At 46.0% G+C, this 19,324-nt stretch overlaps 1 protein-coding gene across 4 annotated transcripts in view; it reads left to right on the top strand.

The window, feature by feature from the left end:
• ULK2 (unc-51 like autophagy activating kinase 2) overlaps positions 1-18,029 on the top strand; it is a 159,957-nt gene extending 141,928 nt beyond the window's left edge. For all 4 annotated transcript variants that reach the window (XM_058164032.1, XM_058164033.1, XM_058164034.1 and 1 more), the window contains 6 exons: positions 1,270-1,460; positions 4,432-4,610; positions 6,259-6,377; positions 10,180-10,337; positions 15,918-16,053; positions 16,693-18,029. In XM_058164032.1, the coding sequence (XP_058020015.1) occupies positions 1,270-1,460; positions 4,432-4,610; positions 6,259-6,377; positions 10,180-10,337; positions 15,918-16,053; positions 16,693-16,757 (848 nt within the window). In that variant the 3' untranslated portion in view covers positions 16,758-18,029. The remainder of the gene's footprint in view (positions 1-1,269; positions 1,461-4,431; positions 4,611-6,258; positions 6,378-10,179; positions 10,338-15,917; positions 16,054-16,692) is intronic.
• Positions 18,030-19,324: the final 1,295 nt, after the last annotated feature.

Consider the following 19,324-nt stretch of genomic DNA (forward strand, 5'->3'; position numbering starts at 1 on the left):
ATGGAATGGAATGATAGGATAGGACAGGACAGGACAGGACAGGACAGGGCAAGACAGGACAGGACAGGACAGGACAAGAATAGAATAAATAAGAATAGAGTAGAGTGGAATAGAATAGCGCTCCATGGCTTGGGACCTGGGTACTTACGGGACCGCCTGCTGTTACCTCATGCCTCCCACCGTCCCGTACGCTCTCACAGAGAGGGACTTCTCAGGGTGCCGTCCGCCAAACAATGTCGGCTGGCGGCCCCCAGGGGAAGGTCCTTCTCTGTGGGGGCTCCTACTCTTTGTAATGAACTTCCCCCTGGATTACGTCAAATACCCGACCTTCGGACCTTTCGCCGCAAATTGAAAACATATTTGTTTATTCGCGCGGGGCTAGCTTAAACGTTTTTAAACTGTTTAGCTTTTAAATTTTAAATTCTATTTATATTTTAAATTGGGGTTTTCTAGATTTTAATTATTTTAATTTTTCGGCCAATTGTGTAATAAGTGTCTTAATTTAGTTTTTAATATTGTATATTGTGTATGTTTTTAGCCTGGCTGTACACCACCCTGAGTCCTTCGGGAGAAGGGCGGTCTAGAAATTCAATTAATAATAATAATAATAATAATAATAATAATAATAATAATAATAATAATAATAATAATAATAATAATAATAATAATAATAGAATGCAGGATAGGATAGGATTTTTTATTGGCCAAGTGTGATTGGACACACGAGGAATTTGTCTTTGGTGCATCTGCTCTCAGTGTACATAAAAGAAAAGATACCTTTATCAAGGTACAACACTTAATGATAGTCATAGGGTACAAATAAGCAGTCAGGAAACAATATCAATATAAATCGTAAGGATACAAGCAACAAAGTTATAGTCATACAGGCATAAGCAGAAGGAGATGGGTGATGGGAACGATGAGAAGATTAACAGTAGCACAGATTTAGTAAATAGTTTGACAGTGTTGAAGGAATTATTTGTTTAGCAGAGTGATGGCATTCGGGGAAAAACTGTTCTGGTGTCTAGTTGTTCTGGTGGGCAGTGCTCTGTAGCGTCGTTTTGAAGGTAGGAGTTCCCTAGTTGGGTCGTGAAAAGTCTACAGGAAAACCACCAAACTCAGACAGCAACAAAGGACCCCCTCATAATTCAAACCTTAGCTACAAATATTCTCTTCTCCAGGAAGGCTCTTTTAAGCTTAGACGGTCTTTAGAGTGTGTTGTGATGTGTCTTTTTTTTTTTAATTGTTATTATTATTCTTGCCTTTTAGTTGGCTCTAACAGCTCCGGAGGCTCCCTGTGTTCTACCAGTGGCCGGATCCTGATGGGCTCCCCGCCTGGGATTTATATGGGGTCCTCACCTCCTGGAGCTGAGGCAGCTTCTTGCTTGAAGTACATGCCTTACGGCACGTCGCCTCCCAGCTTTGAAGCTCCAGAACTGCCTGAAGAAACTTTGATGGAGGTATATGGGTTTAAGAGAGAGATTACAGAATATGTTTTATGTTATATTTTAGATTATGTTTGTTAGTTACAATACCCTGTATTCTGTTCTGGGAAATCTCGGGGGGAGGGGGGGAAGGGGAAGCTTATAAATTGATTGATTGCCATTGTACAGGAATAATGGTAGAATTAAACAAGTTGGAATGGTGTAAAGTCGGGACTGCTCGGTAACCACTCCCAAAGGGAAAGGGTAAGGAAAGAGGAGTAAAGAAGGAAGAAAGTAGGTAGGCAGGTAGGTAGGTAGGAAAGAAGGGAGGGAGAAGAAAGGATAGGAGGAGAAGATAGAGGGTTAGAAAGGATGGTAGTGAGAAGTGGGGAAGAGGAGGGGAAGTAGGAAAGCGAGGAGAAGGATGGTGGGGAAAGTCAAGAAGGATGAGAAGGGTAGAAAGGATTAAGGGAGGGAGTGGCGGTCGAGCAGCCCTGATTGAGCATAATTTGAGTATAGGATCGATTGTTGGATAAGTGATTGTATTGTACACTGGTCAAATTGTGGGAATTATTATGGAAAAATAAAAATTTTTTGCCCTGATAAAAGAGAGAGATTACAAAGTTAATGGGGAACAGGGGAGTCCTCAGCTTACAACCGTTCGTTTAGTGACCCTTTGAAGCTAACAACGGCGCTCAAAACAGTGGTCTTAACGACCATTTTTCACACCTACGACCGTTGCACACGACCCTGAGGTCACGCGATCAAAATTCAGGCGCTTGGCCACTGACTCATACTTACGACGGTCGGCAACCGTCCCCGGGGTCACGTGATCCCCTTTTGCGACCTCCTGACAAGCAAAGTCAACGGGGAATCCGGGGTCACTTAACAACCGTGTTACTAGCTGCAGTGATTCACTTCGCGACAGTGGCAAGAAAGGTTGCAAAACGGAGCAAAACTCCACTCAGCAAATGTTTCGCTTAGCGACAGAAGCGTTGGGCTCAATGGTGGTCATAGGTTCGAGGGCTACCCGTACTGGTTAAAAAAACGGGCTTTTGTCAAGATGTTAAAATACAGTTATCTTTTTTTAAAAAAAAAAAACTTTCATGGCTGCGTTAGCCTCCTAGTTACAGTTATACTTGGCATTTGGCATTTTAATTGTTTTTAATTTGTTCCTGTGTTTTATGAGGCATGCCGCCGAGAGAGACTTGTTGAGATGGGTGGCTGTGGAAATCAAATCTCTAAATAAATCTTTACCCAGCCCCAAGGAATTGGCACCGTCTTTGCCAGGGCTAATATTTATAGCAACGTTAATCTGGAGCGTGGGAAGGCTATGTGGCGGAGAGCGTACCTTTCCACTTAGCCATACTACGCCCTGTCCACAACATTAATAACACAACTTCGAAGGTCTTAAAACCCTTTGATTCAAGGGAGGCTATGCAGGTACAGCTAGTCCTCGCCTTACGACCACAATTGAGCCCTGCTCTGACCCAGTGCCCCAAACACGACAAACTCTCTGAAGTTAACTCAAAGATTTATTTATTGGGAGCGCCAGCAGCAAAAAGTCTCTCTCTCTCTCTCTCCCTCTCCCCACGCCCCCAGCAGGCTAAGAAGTCCACCTGGCCAGGAGATGAGTAGTTGTCTGCCACACCTATTCATCTCCTCCCCCTGCCTTTGATCCCCAGAGCTTGGGTGGGGCTTCACTAGCAGGAGTGGCTTTTCCGTCCTAAGGACCGGCCCATAGGTTTCCACTGCTCTCCTCTCCTCTGCCTTTTGTGCATCCGCCCGTCAGGCACTGGACCCAGCTGATCCTCCTCTTCCTCATCAGCCACCTCCAGACCTGGGGGATGTTGACTCTCCATCTGAGGGATGACCGATGACTCGGCTGCTGGAGGGGCCAGCTGTCGACAGGCCACAACAAGCCCAAAATTGCTGTTGCAAAGGGAGACATTTGTTAAGTGAGTCTTGCCCCATGTTACGACCTTCCTTGCTGCCGTTGTTCAGCGAACCCCTGCAGTTGTTAACTTAGTAACCCGGTCGTTAAGTGAATCTGGCTTCCTTCTCTCCCCCCTCCTCCAATTGGCTTTGCTTGTCAGAAGGTCGCGAAACGGGATCCCATGACCCCAGGACACTGCGACCATCATAAAAATATGCCAGGTGTCTTGAATTTTGATCACGTAACCATGGGGATGCTGCAATGGCCGTAAGTCTGAAAAATGGCCCAAAGTCCCTTTTTCCCCCAGTACCGTTGTAACTTTGAATAGGCTGTTGTAAATCGAGGACTGTCGGTACTGGATGATTCCACAAAGTTAGTGGGCTATTTGCTGCCGGAGCCCAGCCCAAGACTTAATGAAACTTGTGGGACTGCAAACAATTTGCAGGGAATATTTTCTGACCTTCCTTTTGTGGCCTAGAGGTTAGAGCTCTCGCCTCACAATCAGGAGGCTTTGAGTTCGATCCTAGGTAGAGGCAGATATTTCTCTCTCTGGGCACGTTGAGAATATATCTGCTGAATATAACTCTCCACTGGCGTCAGGAAGGGCATCCGGCCAATAAAACACTCGGCTCCATTCCGTTGCCCAGACTCCATCCCGCAAGGGATTATGGAGTCTTTAAAAGGGGATGATTTTCTGACTTTTCTCTGCCGGCTTCCCATAAACCAATGGTGAAGCCTGCAGGAAAGGTTGCAAGTGGCCGATCATTGTAAGTGCCAGTCGGTGGCCAATGCTCAGATCATGGCCACTAGGGCGCTACAACAGCCAGAACAGTTCAAGAGTGGTCTGTCTATATGTAGCAACAGCTCCATTCTGTCATCGGTCCAATTAACGAACCCAACAAACGTAGACACTTTCAAGAACATTGAAATCCAAAAGCAAAACTTAATATTGAGTCCATCGTTTTGGCACTGAAGAAAGCAAAACCAGCTCTTAACTTTTCCTGCCCAATCTTGATGCTCTCGGAGGACGGGTGAAAATCTAAGCTGGCCTTTTGCTTGCTTTCTCTCCAGAGGGAACACACGGACACCCTGCGCCACTTGAATTTGATGCTGGCCTTCACGGAGTGCGTGCTGGATCTGACGGCCATCCGGAGCGGCAACCCAGAGCTCTGCAACTCGGCCGTCTCCCTCTACCAGATCCAGGAGAGCGTCGTGGTGGATCAGATCAGCCGGCTGAGCAAAGACTGGGGGTGAGTGATCCCTCCAACGCCTGGCTTTCATTCGTGGAAATCTCCTCCTTCCAGGGAGATTCATGTTTCAACTTTCCTGCTGTTACCAAAAACGTTTCAACATTCCACATTTTATTTACAGGGTTGTTTTTTTAAAAAAAATCTTTCTGCGGTTTTTATATTTTTATGGTTGTAAGCTGCCCAGAGTTACCCTGAAGTAAGATGCGTGGCCAGTAAATTTTATAAATAAATAAATACCTAAAAGCCACCTAATGAGAAAGAAGGACTCACTGGAGAAGAGCCGAATGCTGGGAAAGATTGAGGGCAAAAGAAGAAGGGGACGGCAAAGAACGAGGTGGCTGGATGGAGTCACTGAAGCAGTAGGTGTGAGCTTAAATGGACTCCAGAGGATGGGAGAGAACAGGAAGGCCTGGAGGAAAGTTTGTCCATGGGGTCGCGATGGGTCGGATACAACTTCGCAACTAACAACAACAACCTAAAATCCCCACACGATTTCATGCCTTTGTAGAGGAAAGGTGCAAATATGTTTGAGTTCATCCAGGCTCATGTGGCAGGTTGCCCTAGAAGTGCACCCATGATCAGGAGCAGTCTGGCTTTTATCCTTAATAGAATCGGAATAGGGATAGGACAAGATAGAGTAGAATCTTTATTGAGAATAGAATAGAACAAAGTCTTTCTATAGAATAGAATTGAATTGAATTGAATTGAATTCTTTATTGGCCAAGTGTGATTGGACACACAAGGAATTTATCTCCGGTGCATAAGCTCTCATACAGGCATACAAGCAACAAGTGATAAATCATGATTATAATCAAAAAATACATTCACCAGTTATATTGAACACCCAGTTATAGTTGTAGAATACTAAATGAGCAATCAACATAAACAATCGCAAAACAACAGGAACACCACTGGGGACACCGTTGGCATTGACAAAATTCCATCGGTCAATTGCAAAAGGCAGCTTTACTTAGAACAGCTGACATCCCAAAGGTGCTTTTTTTCAAGAGGCAACTGGACTTTCTGGTTTTTCTTTGAAGACATTTTCCTTCCAATCTAGGAAATTTCTTCAGCTTTGACTGAATGGTGGGGAATGGAAGGATTTATATCCCTTGCAGACAGCTGGTCATTTGCATCCTTTAGAGAGTCGTTGAGGCCACTTGGAGGTTTGTCTGTGTCCTCAGGGTCACCTGAGTGGGGCAAATGTGTGCAGAGCCTTCTACCTACAATGCAGTCCTTTCAGCAGTTCCAAGAAGGCTCCGCACCCATTTGTACCACTCAGGTGACTCTGAGGACACAGATAAACCTCCAAGCGGCCTCAACGACTCTCTAAAAGTTTGCAAATGATCAGCTGTCTGCAAGGAGTTTAAATCCTTTCCATTCCCTACCATCCGGTCAGAGCCGAAGAAGCTTCTTGGACGGGAAGCGAAACGTCTTCAAAGAAAAACCAGAAAGCGCAGTTGCCTCTTGAAAAAAAAACACTTTTGGGACAACCACGACCTGGATGACGAAGACTCTCCGTAGACATTCGGCCACCCAGAAGTTGCAACAGGAAGTGGGGGGGAGAGAGGGGAGGAACCTCTCCTTGAGAGTCTTGAGTCTAGCAAAGGAAAGGTTGACTTTTGCCCTCTTGTTCCCTCTTGTCTAGGCAAGTGGAACAGCTGGTCCTGTACATGAAGGCAGCCCAGCTCCTGGCCTCCTCCTTACACCTGGCCAAAGCCCAGATCAAATCGGCCAAACTGAATCTCTCGACTGCGGTGAAGCAAGGTGAGTCCGGCGGCTTTTTCTCCTGGAGAAGAAAGTTCGAGAATGTTTTCAAATCTCGGGAGTTCACGCGAAATGTGCGTCGTCGATCGGTCCATCAGAATAGAGCTGGAAGGGAGCAGGAGATCCTAGACCAGCGCTGTTAAAATTCGCAGCCCAATCACACGCTGGCCATCCCTATGCCTGGTTTAGCAAAGGGGGCGGGAAGTCCCGCTACGTCATGTGACAAGGCCGTGACGACGTGAGTTTGACACCCCTGCCCTAGACCGTATCAATCAATTAGAATAGAGCTGGAAGGGAGCTGTTGTGACTCCAGCCCCCGAACTTGGCCCCATGCCCGAAAGTGACTCCGAAAGTGAGGGGGAAGGGCCGGTAAGGCTTACCTCGGGAGCACCAATTCCTTTGGCTCAGCTCCAGGAGCCAGAACCAGACCAGTCAGAGGACGTAATGAGGCCGTCATCCCCTGATTCCTCCCTTCCCCAGGCTACGCCTTCAGAACAAGCTGATAATAATAATCAAGCTTGGCTTGACCCGCGCTTCAGAAGATTAGAGAGGCGGTGTCATCAAAAGGAAGGGTGGGGCAGGAGCCCCATCCGACCTTGACCGCTTGAAGAATGTTACCATACCCCTCAACCCCCCTTCTTCCCCTCAGGGGAAAAATGTGGCAGCGTCTGGAACTCTAAGGCCTAGTATGGGTTCCAGGCCTGACACCCTACCCCACAGGATATGTAAGGAGCTTTGGGACGGCTCCACGGGAAGCCAAAGTTTAGCTGAACCGTTTCAAAAAGAGCTGAAAGTCTTGCTACGTGAGTCATTTGTTTGAACTTTGGCAGGCAGCTGCGATTTCTCTGCCAGGACTGATAAGAGCCTTGAATCCACTGGCTGAAGGCCAACTCGTGGGTCCGAAGTGGGGAAGGAGACAGAACAGATACATAGAGAGGGGAGAGAGGGAGAGAGACACAGATGGGGAAGAGACATAGAGAATAGGTTTGTGGATGGGTAGGTGTGGCTAGGTGGTCATGTGACTGGCTGGGAGTGAGTGACATCGAGTTGGCCACACCCACCCAGGTTTTGTGGATCCCATTGTGTTTCTTTTCCTGTAGAAAACAGGTCCGAATGGCTCTTTGAGTGTTTAAGGTGGCCGACCCCTGCCCTAGGGGGTCAAACTCAATTTCATTGAGGGCCACATCAGGGCTGTAGTTGATCTCGGGGAGGGGGGGCAGGTGGGTGTGGCCAACTGGCTGCGGAATTCTGGGAGTTGGTCCACCGGGCTTAAAGTTGCCAAGGTTGGAGACCCCTGCCCTAGACCATTTCAATCAATCAATCAGAATAGAGCCGGAAGTGACTTTGATGGCGTTCTAGCTCAGCCCCCTGCCCAAGCAGGAGACCCTAGACCAGGGGTGTCGAACTCAGGGCCCAGGGGCCGGATCCTGCCCACGATGTGGTCGGATACGGCCCATGGGGCCGCCTTGGTCTGCTCAATGTGTTGAGGAAATACGGCAACAGTTTGGGGGATGGCGTCAAGCTGGCCACACCCACCCAGTCAGCCACACCTGCCCGGGCCCTTCCGAGGTCAACCACAGCGCTGATGTAGCCCTCAATGAAATTGAGTTTGACCCCCTTGCCCTAGACCCGTGATGGCAAACCTATGGCGTGCGGGCCACAGGGGGCACGCAGAACCATAGCTGCGGGCACACGACCCGTTGCCCTAGCTCAGCTCCAGCGCACAGATGAGTTTTGGCTGGCCCTACCCCCTCCCCTCCCAGGAATCTCCACATGGCCCATTTTGGATGCCAGGTAAGTACAGGACTCGCGCGGAGGCCATTTTCTCCCTCCCCAGGCTCCAGGACAGCTTCTGGAACCTAGAGAGGGCGAGAAACGGAGGGGGTTGTTCACAGGGGGCAGAGGGACATTGAATTATGGGTTTGGGCACCCATGCGTGTGACCCCCATGCTCCCCACGCTTTTGGCAGGTGATGGCAAAAAGGTTAACCTGTTGTGTCTGCGTCCCCTGAGCCGGGCCTCCTGCCAGAAAGTGACTTGGAAAGTGAGAGGGAAGGCCATCAGGACTTACCTCAGGAGCACTGGCTTCCCTGGCTCAGCTCCAGGAGCCAGAGGCAGGCCAGGTGGAGGAGATAACGAGGCCTCCGTGCCCTGACTCTTCCCCCCCCAGGCCACACCTCCAGACCCAGCTGATGGCAATCAGGCCTGGCTGGACCCTAGGTTTCGTAGGCAGGAGAGGCGGGAACAACAGAAGCAGGGGTGGGGCAGGCCTAGGAAGTGCTGAGTCATGGAGCCACACCCCACAGGATATAAAGTGCTGCTATGCGTAGCAGGCAAATCAACTGCTTGACTTGAGCTGAAGTACTGTTCGTTGACTCATCGGCATCAAGGGAGATAACAGAGACATTTGGCAGACGTTCGCTAGTTTGCTGCCAGAGCTGATAGTGCCAGCTAATTAAGCCATCGCTCGGACTGAGGAGAGGGGGACAGAACAATACTCTTAGCTATCTATCTAGCTATCTATCCATACATACATTCAGGGGTGGGATTGAAAATTTTTAGCAACTGGTTCTTTGCTCGGTGGGCGTGGCCAGGCGGTGTGGCCTACTTGGCTTCCTGCACCACAATAGGGGGGGTTTGTTCGCCCTCCCCAGGCTCCGCGGCTTTTTCTCAAGCCTCCGTGAAAGTAAAAATGGCCTCCCCTGTGCTCTGGAGGCCCTCCGGAGGCCAGAAATGGGCCTGTTTCTGGACTTCCAGTACTTCCAGTAGGCCCATTTTTCTCCCTACCAGAGCCTCTGCGCAGAGCCTGTACTTACCTGGCATCCAAGACGGGCTGCATGGAGACTTCTGGGAAGGGTGGGTGAAGTCAGCCAGTCCTTGCAACTACCGGTTCGGTGCACCAGATTAAAATTAACATCCGGATCGTCCGACCCGGCTGAATCCCGGTCATACATGGCAGTTAAGAAGCAAAAATGTCCCCTGACTTCAGTCTTGTACCAGGATGCATTCCTTTCCTGAGGGCAAGAAGCCTGTCACTTTTGGAAGAAAATTTTCTTTTTTGCTTCTTAACTGCCACATATTTTAGCTGGGGAAGTTGGGAGGGGGGTTGTTGTTGGAGCGGTAGAAAGCTAGTCATAACAACATTCCGTATTCAAGGACATCCTGCGTCTGATGGAGACTGCCTGAAGATTGTATCCAATTGAGTGTGAAGAGCTGATTGGACAATGTGATGAACTTGTGGGTGTGGGGGAGGGCTGTGAACTGTCAACTGGGTGTGGAAAACCTGGAAGCTTTCAATTTCGGGTTTTCCCAGCTGTGCCAACATGACATCTCTAATAAATTGGAACTTTGAGGAATCTCAAGCCTCAGAGCTTTATTTCGTTGGAGGTGTTCCTTGTAACCAATGACAATACATACATACATACTGTACATAGATACATAGGGGTGGAGTAGGGGCAACTGAATGGAGCTGACTGATTACTGGCCGGATGCCCTTCCTGTCGCCAATGCAGAGTTTTATTCAGATATATTCTCATTGTGCCCAGAGAGAGAAATATCTGCCTCTACCTAGGATCGAACTCACAGCCTCCTGATTGTGAGGCGAGAGCTCCACCTCTAGGCCACCGCACCACTCCTCCAATATACACTATATGAACCTGACTAAATAAATAAACACAAAATTATGCATATACCCTCCCTCATTCTGTCGTAATAGCCAGAGTCAAATGGGATTTTTTTAATCTATTTATTTATTTTGCTAATTGACTACCATTTTTTTCCCCTTTCCGATTCCTCCTTCGCAGTTGTCAAAAACCTGAATGAGAGGTACAAATTCTGCATCGCCATGTGCAAGAAGCTGACCGAAAAGCTGAACCACTTTTTCTCGGATAAGCAGCGTTTCGTCGATGAAATTAACAGCGTCACGGCTGAAAAGCTCATCTACAGTTGCGCAGTGGAAATGGTAAGAAAGCAAGGAAACTGACCGGATCGATCACTGGACAGTAGAGAAGGCAGTTTACGGAGCATTGGGGTGGAGTGGGGAAAGGCAGCTCGCAGTGGCTTCCTTTCCATGGGTAGTCCTTGACTTACAACCATTGTGTCAGGGTTCCAAGAAACACCCCCAACGAAATAAAGCTCTGAGGCATGAGGTTCCTCAAAGTCCCAATTTATTAGAGATGTCGTGTTGGCACAGCTGGGAAAACCCGAAACTGAAAGCTTCCAGGTTTTCCACACCCAGTTGACAGTTCACAGCCCTGCCCCACGTCCACAAGTTCATCACATTGTCCAATCAGCTCTTCACAATTATTATTATTATTATTATTATTATTATTATTATTTATTCGATTTTTATACCGCCCTTCTCCCGAAGGACTCAGGGTGGTGTACAGCCAAAGTAAAACAGACAATACAATATACAATTAAAGTACAAATTAAAAAACTTATTTTATAATTGGCCTAAAAAACTTTAAAATATATAAAACTAAAAAACCCCTTAAAATTAATAATAGAAAATTTAAAATCAATAAAATTTAAGCCAGCCCCGCGCGAATGAAAAGATGTGTCTTCAGTTCGCGGCGGAAGGTCCGAAGGTCAGGTATTTGGCGTAAACCCGGGGGAAGTTCGTTCCAGAGTGTGGGAGCCCCCACAGAGAAGGACCTTCCCCTGGGGGCCGCCAGCTGACATTGCTTGGCGGACGGCACCCTGAGAAATCCCTCTCTGTGAGAGCGTACGGGTCGGTGGGAGGCATGCGGTAACAGCAGGCGGTCCCGTAAGTACCCAATTGGATATAATCTTCAAGCAGTCTCCATCAGACGCAGGATGTCCTTGAATACGGAATGTTGTTATGACTAACTTTCTACTGCTCCAACAACAACCCCTCTCCCAACTTCCCCAGCTAAAATAATGTGGCAATTAAGAAGAAAGAAAGAAAATTGCCTTCCAAAACTGACACATTGGTTGAAGGAGACGACCAGGCTGAGCCCGAGGGCGGAGTCAAACACGTCATACGTCATGAGTCCCTTTGCACCCGCAAAAGATCTAAGTCCAGTTCAACTTGAATGCCCTTCTTATCTTCCGCTCATTTCTCTTGACTGTTAATAGCTCAGATTCTTGTACAGGTAGTCCTCGACTTACAACAGCTCATTTAGTGACCTTTGAAGTTACAACGGCACTAAAACAAAGGGACTTACGACCATTTTTCACACTTACGACTATTGCAGCGTTCCCGTGGGTCACATGATCAAAAATTCAGGCGTTTGGCAACTTGGTTTCAGATTTATGACCATCGCTGGGTCACGTGATCCCCTTTTGCGACCTTCTGACAAGCCAAGTCGATGGGGAAGTCAGATTCTTTTTAACAACCGTGTTACTCACTTTAACAACTGCAGGTGATTCGCTTAACAATTGTGGCGAGAATGGTCATAAAACTCCCTTAACGACAGTATTTTGGGGCTCTGTTGTGGTCGTAAGTAGAGGACTACCCGTAGAGAGCTTGAGCTTGCCATAAATCTTTATGCTCATTAGAACGGCCGGAATCTCCTGATTTTGTGCTTGACTTGTTTAGCGACTGTTCCAAGTTGCAACGGCACTGGGGAAAAAAGCGACTTACGACCGATCTTCGCGCTTACAACCGTTGCGGCGTCCCCAGGGTCACGTGATCAAAATTTGGCCGCCGTGCAGCAGGCCTGTATTTTATCATGTTTGCGGCATCCCAGGGTCACGGGGTGGCCATTTACCACCTTTTATCACCTTTTATTTATAAAATAAATAAATAAATAAATAAAAAATAAATACCGTATATACTCGAGTATAAGCCGAGTTTTTCAGCACGTTTTTTGTGCTGAAAAACGTCCCCTCGGCTTATACTCGGGTCTATACAGCTTATACTCGAGTTTTTGTTTTTTTTTAAGCCCCTCGGCTTATACTCGAGTATATACGGCTTATACTCGAGTTTTTTTTTTTTTTCTTTTTTTCACATTTTACCGGACGGTAGCGGGAAGCCCTGCGGTGCAGTGAGAGGCGGGCGGGGAGCCGCCAGCCTTCTCAGCTGAGGGAGGGAGGGTTTCCCCAACCGGTAGGTGCCTCATTTCCCACCCTCGGCTTATACTCGAGTCCCCAGTTTACCCCAGTTTTTGGGGTAAAATTGGGGACCTCGGCTTATACTCGGATCGGCTTATATTCGAGTATATACGGTAATAAAATTCCCAGCTAGCATATGACAAGCAAAATCGATGGGGAAAGCCAGATTTGCTTAATAACGGCATGATTCGCTTAACAACCCAAAAAAAGCTGTCTCCCTTTTAGCAAAAGGGCCGCGGTGTGGGTCAGGCTGTAAGAAGCCTGTTATTAAAACACAGCTGCCTGCAATTACTGCAGGTTCTAGTCCCACCAGGCCCAAGGTTGACTCAGCCTTCCATCCTTTATAAGGTAGGTAAAATGAGGACCCAGATTGTTGTGGGGGACAATAAGTTGACTTTGTAAATATACAAATAGAATGAGACTATTGCCTTATACACTGTAAGCCGCCCTGAGTCTTCGGAGAAGGGCGGGATATAAATGTAAATTAAAAAAAAAAAAATCCTGGCCCCCCCATAATGGTCATAAATTCGAGAATTAGCTATAGAAAGCCTCCTGCTGCTCTTAAACCAGGCACGCAAAACAACTCCGGCACAAGCAGAGCACCTGGGGATTAATTAAGGGTGCTTTCCGCTCGTTACTTCTTCCTCTTAATTTGGGGAAAGTTTTTGGTGACGTTATCTAACCGATCTTTCATCAGACTTCATTATCCTTCCCTTGAATATCCCCGGGGGGCTGTATAGTCTCCAAGATGCGTCTGTGATGGAAGGTTGAAGCCTTTCCCAGAATCTACCGTAAATCATGTAGTTGCAGGCCCTAAAGATTTAATTTTTGTAAGTCAACAAAGTTGGAAGGGACCTTGGAGGTCTTCTAGTCCAACCCCCTGCTTAGCCAGGAAACTCAGAGACAGGGTATTGAAGAATGGAATAGGAATGGAATGGAATAGCAATAATAGGATTAATAAGAAGAGGAAGGAATGGAATGGAATGGAATAGAATAGGAATAGGAAGGAATGGAATGGAATGGAATGGAATGGAATGGAATGGAATGGAATGGAATAATAGGAATAGGAATAATAGGAATAGAAGAGGAAGGGATGGAATGGAATGGAATGGAATGGAATGGAATGGGAATAATAGGAATAGAATAAGAAGGAATGGAATGGAATAGGAAGAATAGGAATAGATTAGGAAGAACAGGAAGAGGAAGGAATGGAATGGAATGGAATGGAATAGGAATAATAGGAATAAAATAGAAATAGGTATACCGTGTTTTCCCGAAAATATGACCCTGTCTTATATTTTTTTGAACCTCGAAATAAGGGCTTGGCCTTATTATTGGTGGGGGGGTCTTATTATTTTGGGGGTGCAGGAGGCGGCGAGCGTGGTCACCTCAAAGGTGGGCATCTCCCTGGCGTTCTTGGTACTTACCTGCCATCCATCCATCCATCCATCCATCCCACTTGCCTGCAAACTCCCACTCCCGCCTCTCCGCCGGGCAGCCCCAGACGCCCAAAGCCTGCACCCGGCCAGCTTCCTTTTCCACAGCCCCCGGCTCTTCTATCGAAGGAGGTGGCGTGTGTGGCAGGGGAGACGCAAGATGCGCGTCTTACCTGCCTTGCAGCTCTGTCGTGTGTCTTGCCTTTGTCTGCAAGCAAGTACATTGTAGGCTAAAACCAAACCTTGCGAATTCAAGAAGTTTGATTGAATTTGTGAGGTTTTGTTTTTTTTACCTTGAAATAAGCGGTTGGCCTTATTGCCATGTGATCAAAAGCCCAATTGGGCTTATTATCAGGGGATATCTTATTTGGGGGAGAAAGGGTAGATAGATGGATGGATGGATAGATGATAGAATAGAATAGAATAGAAGAGAATTTTATTGGCCAAGTGTGATTGGACACACAAGGAATTTGTCTTGGTGCATCTGGTCTCAGTGTACATAAAAGAAAAGATACCTTCATCAAGGTACAACATTTACAACACAAATGATGGTCAATATATCAATATAAATCATAAGGATTGCCAGCAACAAGTTATAGTCATATAGTCATAAGTGGAAAGAGATTGGTGATGGGAACTATGAAACGATTAATAGTAGTGCAGATTCAGTAAATAATCTGACAGTGTTGATGGAATTATTTGTTTAGCAGATTAGATAGATAGATAGATAGATAGATAGATAGATAGATAGATAGATAGATAGATAGATAGATAGATAGATAGATAGATAGATAGGTGATAAATAGATGATAGAGAAATAATGATGATAGATGGATACATACATACATACTGTACATACATGATAGATAATTATAGATGATAGATAGATAGATAGATAGATAGATAGATAGATAGATAGATAGATAGATAGATAGATAGATAGATAGATGATAGAGAAATAATGATAATAGATGGATCCATACATACATACATAGACGATAGATAGATAGATAGATAGATAGATAGATAGATAGATAGATAGATAGATAGATAGATAGATAGATAGATAGATAGATAGATACGGAGAAAGATGATGGATGGATAGATAGATAGATAGATAGATAGATAGATAGATAGATAGATAGATAGATAGATAGATACAGGTAGAGAGATACCAGTAGTGTTGTGTCTGCGCCCCCCGAGCTGGGCCTCCTGTCAGAAAGTGACTTGGAAAGTGAGGGGGAAGGGCCGTCAGGACTTACCTCAGGAGCACCGGCTTCCGTGACTCAGCTCCAGGAGCCAGAGGCAGGCCAGGTGGAAGAGATAACGAGTCCTCCGTCCCCTGACTCTCCCCCCCGGCCACGCCTCCAGACCCAGCTGAGGGCAATCAGGCCTGGCTGGACCCTAGGTTTCGTAGGCAGGAGAGGCGGGAACAACAGAAGCAAGGGTGGGGCAGGCCTAGGAAGTGCTGAGTCATGGAGCCACACCCCACAGGATATAAAGGCAGCAAGAGCTGCTGTGCCTCTTCATAGCAGGTAAATTAACTGCTTAACTAAGAGCTGAAGTACTGTTTGTTCCTGGATGACTCATCGGCATCGAGGGAGATAACAGAGACACTTGGCAGACGCTCGCTCTTTTGCTGCCAGAGCTGATAGTGCCGGTTAATTTAAGCCATCGCTCGGACGGAGGCGAGGGGATACAGAACAGGTAGAGAGATAGAAAGATCTATGATAGATTAGAGAGACAGACAGATAGATTATTATTATTTTATTATTATTATTTATTAGATTTATAAACCGCCCTTCTCCCGAAGGACTCAGGGCGGTGTACAGCCAGGATAAAAGCCAGGATATGATGAAAGAAGATGGATGGACAGAGAGAGGAATGGGTGGATGATACAGATAAAAGATAGAAAGAAGAAAGATGGATGGATGGATGGAAGGAAGGAAGGAGAGAGAGAGAGAGTGTGTGTCTCCTGTCCTTTTCTTCTTGATCTCTGTTCAACTGCCTCTCCTCCTCCTCCTCAGGTCCAGGCAGCAGCCTTGGATGAGATGTTTCAGCAGACCGAAGACATTGCTTACCGGTACCACAAAGCCGCGTTGCTGATGGAAGGCCTCGCGAAGATCTTGCAGGATCCGGCTGACATTGAGAACATCAACCGTTGTACGTTGTGGGGGGGGGGTTGCTACTTTTATAGATTACGTAATTCGAACAAAGCACAGCGCAGCCGAAAAATAAAAACAGCAATCCTAGGTTACCATTCATTAATGTATACAAATCGCTGACCGAGGTCGAGAACTACCTGGATACAAAAATAGCATTTTTTGTTTGGAGGCTGCTCATTTTGTGTTATACAGTTAGTCCTCGACTTAGGACCATAATTAAGCCCCAACATTTTTGTTGCTAAGTCACACACGGTAAGCCTCAATCGGCCCAAATTAAAGTTTCCAAGGTTGTGGAGATCCCTGCTTTGCTGGCTGAGGGATTCTGGGAGTTGAAGTCCACAAGTCTTAAAAGTTGCCAAGGTTGGAGACCCCTGATCTATACAACCGTCCTAATGGAAATTCGAGCTTACGTAAAGCAAAAGTTGCAAAACTATAGCGAGCTTGCAACCCGTTGTAGATCTAGCTTAACGTACGTCATCCCAGATGCTTTTTTTCAAGATTTTGCGTGACTAACCCAGAGCAGGCCCACAAGCTTCCAACGCAGAGCAAGCGTTACTCACAACCATGCTGATATTTTAAGGTGTTGTTTTTTTCCTTAAAATCCTTAATTCTTTTTTTCCTTCGCTTCGTTTTTCAGATAAAGCTAGTATTGAACGGAGACTCTCGGCTCTGTGCTGCAACGCCGTCGCCGTCTACGAATAGAAGACCAGCACCACCGTGCCCTATTCCTGGGGGACCACACAGCGTAGCCAAAATCTGAGCATTTCCCATTCCGAAGGAAAGTTGGCTTCTTTCAAAGGAAGAAAGGAAGAAGGGAAAAAAACAGTCCGTGAAACGGAGGGGGGAAAAATTGCAAAGAACGTGGGGGGAGGAAAAAAATTGCCCTTCGACAAACGTTTTGTCCATCTTTCGTCTCACAGCCAGATGGGGAAATACCCATTTCCACCGCAATTTTAATCTTGGCAAGCAAGCAACGATTCGCCGTCTTCATAGATTACGAGAAAAAGGAGCCGGCGTCCTTCTCCGGAAAGATTTCTTTCCGCCAAACTCCCCCAAATTTTGGTTGCCGCTTCGGGAAACGGGACGGACGTTTGCATCGCGGAACAAAAAGAAAAAAAAAACGAACGAAGGCGTCGACGTCGTTTGCTCTGGACTTGCATCCCCGCGAAGCTTTGCAGCCGGGTGTGAGTGGCACGAAGACCCCGACTTCCAACCATCAGGATTGCATTTTGCAAAATAAATAAATAAATAACTTGAGAAGGCAAAATAACAGACCTTTTGAGAAGGTCAGTCGTAGACGTACGAGCTTGGTGTTTCTTCCCGAATTCCCTCTCGCCCGAATACTTTATATTGCACTAATTTACTAAACTGTGTTTATCGGTGGGGATTATTATTATTATTATTATTTTATTTTATTTTGATAATTAAAAAAAGAATACAGAAAAGGCACAACTTATCCATTCTTCCTGCCCGGGCAGAGAAGGGTAAAAGATAAATTCATTATTGACTCGTTGAGGGTGCAGGAGAGACATCGCAAAAAAATAACAAAAAAAATCCTCTCGGACTTTAAACCTGCAGCTTTCTTAGCAGACGTTTTGAAGTTGTGTAGACGTGTCGTAAGGTGAATTCTTTGGTTTTATAGCCCTTGATCTTAATACTTGAGTAAATACTCTTAAGAGTGGCATTTTCTCGACCTTCTCATCTTTTTAAAGAGGTTGTGCAGACTTCCAACTCCCAGAATTCCCTACATAGCCGGCTGGGGAATTCTGGGAGTTGAAGTCTTAGCGTTGCTAAGATGGAGAGAAACAAACTGACTTTCGATAGCATTCTGACCTGGTTTCCTGGCCTGTCCTATAATCCTGGCTTGCTTGGTTGCTTTCATTCTTTTGTTGCATGCCGGCTGCCACCTGGACGGAACAGGGTGCTTCTGTAGCAGAAGCTTTTCTTTAAATATACATATATATATATATATATATATATATATATATATATATATATATATATATATATATAGGTCTTTGGTTTTATATATATATATATAGCATTAAGAAATAATTATAATCAGGTTTATCTGGAGCAGCTTTTGAGGACATCTGTCCTGCTGTCCATCGCCTCTTGTTCCATCCACCCACCCATTTTTGCGCAAGTCAAAAGGTTATTTTAAAAACGGGAATTTCATCATTGGCTCTCTTTGGAGGCTTTCTTACTGCCATCACTTGAAAAGAGGAAACAAAAAAATAATAATAAGCTTGTTTATAATGGACTCATTTCAATCCCTTCTTTTTAAAAAAAACAAAAAACTGTCGAACCTCTTCGAATGGAAGTTGATTGGCATTTAAAGCACCATCGAATTTTTACAGTGTGAAGGACATGTCTTTGTGCGTTTTTCTCTCCCTTTTTTCCCCCCTCCCCACTTTCCCTGTCTTTTAATTTTTACTTTTCCTTTGACAAAAGTAATGTACTTTTTACTTTATTTATCAGTAACAAGCAATTTCGGAAATTCGTTTGAAAGTGTTCTTTTTTTTTTAATTTATATGACGTTTGTATTTTTAGATCTTTAATACGGTGTTTCTACGACTACCTCTCCTTTGTAACTGCATGCGTTTAATTCTCGACCCGTAGTGTACTAACTGAAGAGAGAGAGAAAAAACCCTGTTGATAACTTTTATTATGGCCTGTATAAATGTATATTAAAGTTAAAAAAAAAGCAAGTGAAACAATAATAAACTGATACTCAGATGTTCCTATACATACATACACATATATACATATATACACATATACATACATACTGTTGTGTCTGCGCCCCCCGAGCCGGGCTTCCTGCCAGAAAGTGACTTGGAGCCGGGCCTGCTGCCAGAAAGTGACTTGGAAAGTGAGGGGGAAGGGCCGTCAGGACTTACCTCGGGAGCACCGGCTCAGCTCCAGGAGCCAGAGGCAGGCCAGGTGGAGGAGATAACGAGGCCTCCGTCCCCTGACACTTCCCCTTCCCAGGCCACGCCTCCAGACCCAGCTGATGGCAATCAGGCTTGGTTGGACCCTAGGTTTCGTAGGCAGGAGAGGAGGAAGAACAGAAGCGGGTGGGGCAGGCCTAGGAAGTGCTGTGTCATGGAGCAACACCCCACAGGATATAAAAGGCAGCGAGAGCTGCTGTGTCTCTTCGTAACAGGCAAATCCACTGATTAACTAAGCTGAAGTTTGTTCCTGGGTGACTCATCAGCATCGTGGAAGATATAAAATAAATATATCCATTTTATGTGACCTTGCAT

The sequence above is a fragment of the Ahaetulla prasina genome, chromosome 1 (assembly GCF_028640845.1).
Source record: "Ahaetulla prasina isolate Xishuangbanna chromosome 1, ASM2864084v1, whole genome shotgun sequence".
NCBI classification, from domain to species: domain Eukaryota; kingdom Metazoa; phylum Chordata; class Lepidosauria; order Squamata; family Colubridae; genus Ahaetulla; species Ahaetulla prasina.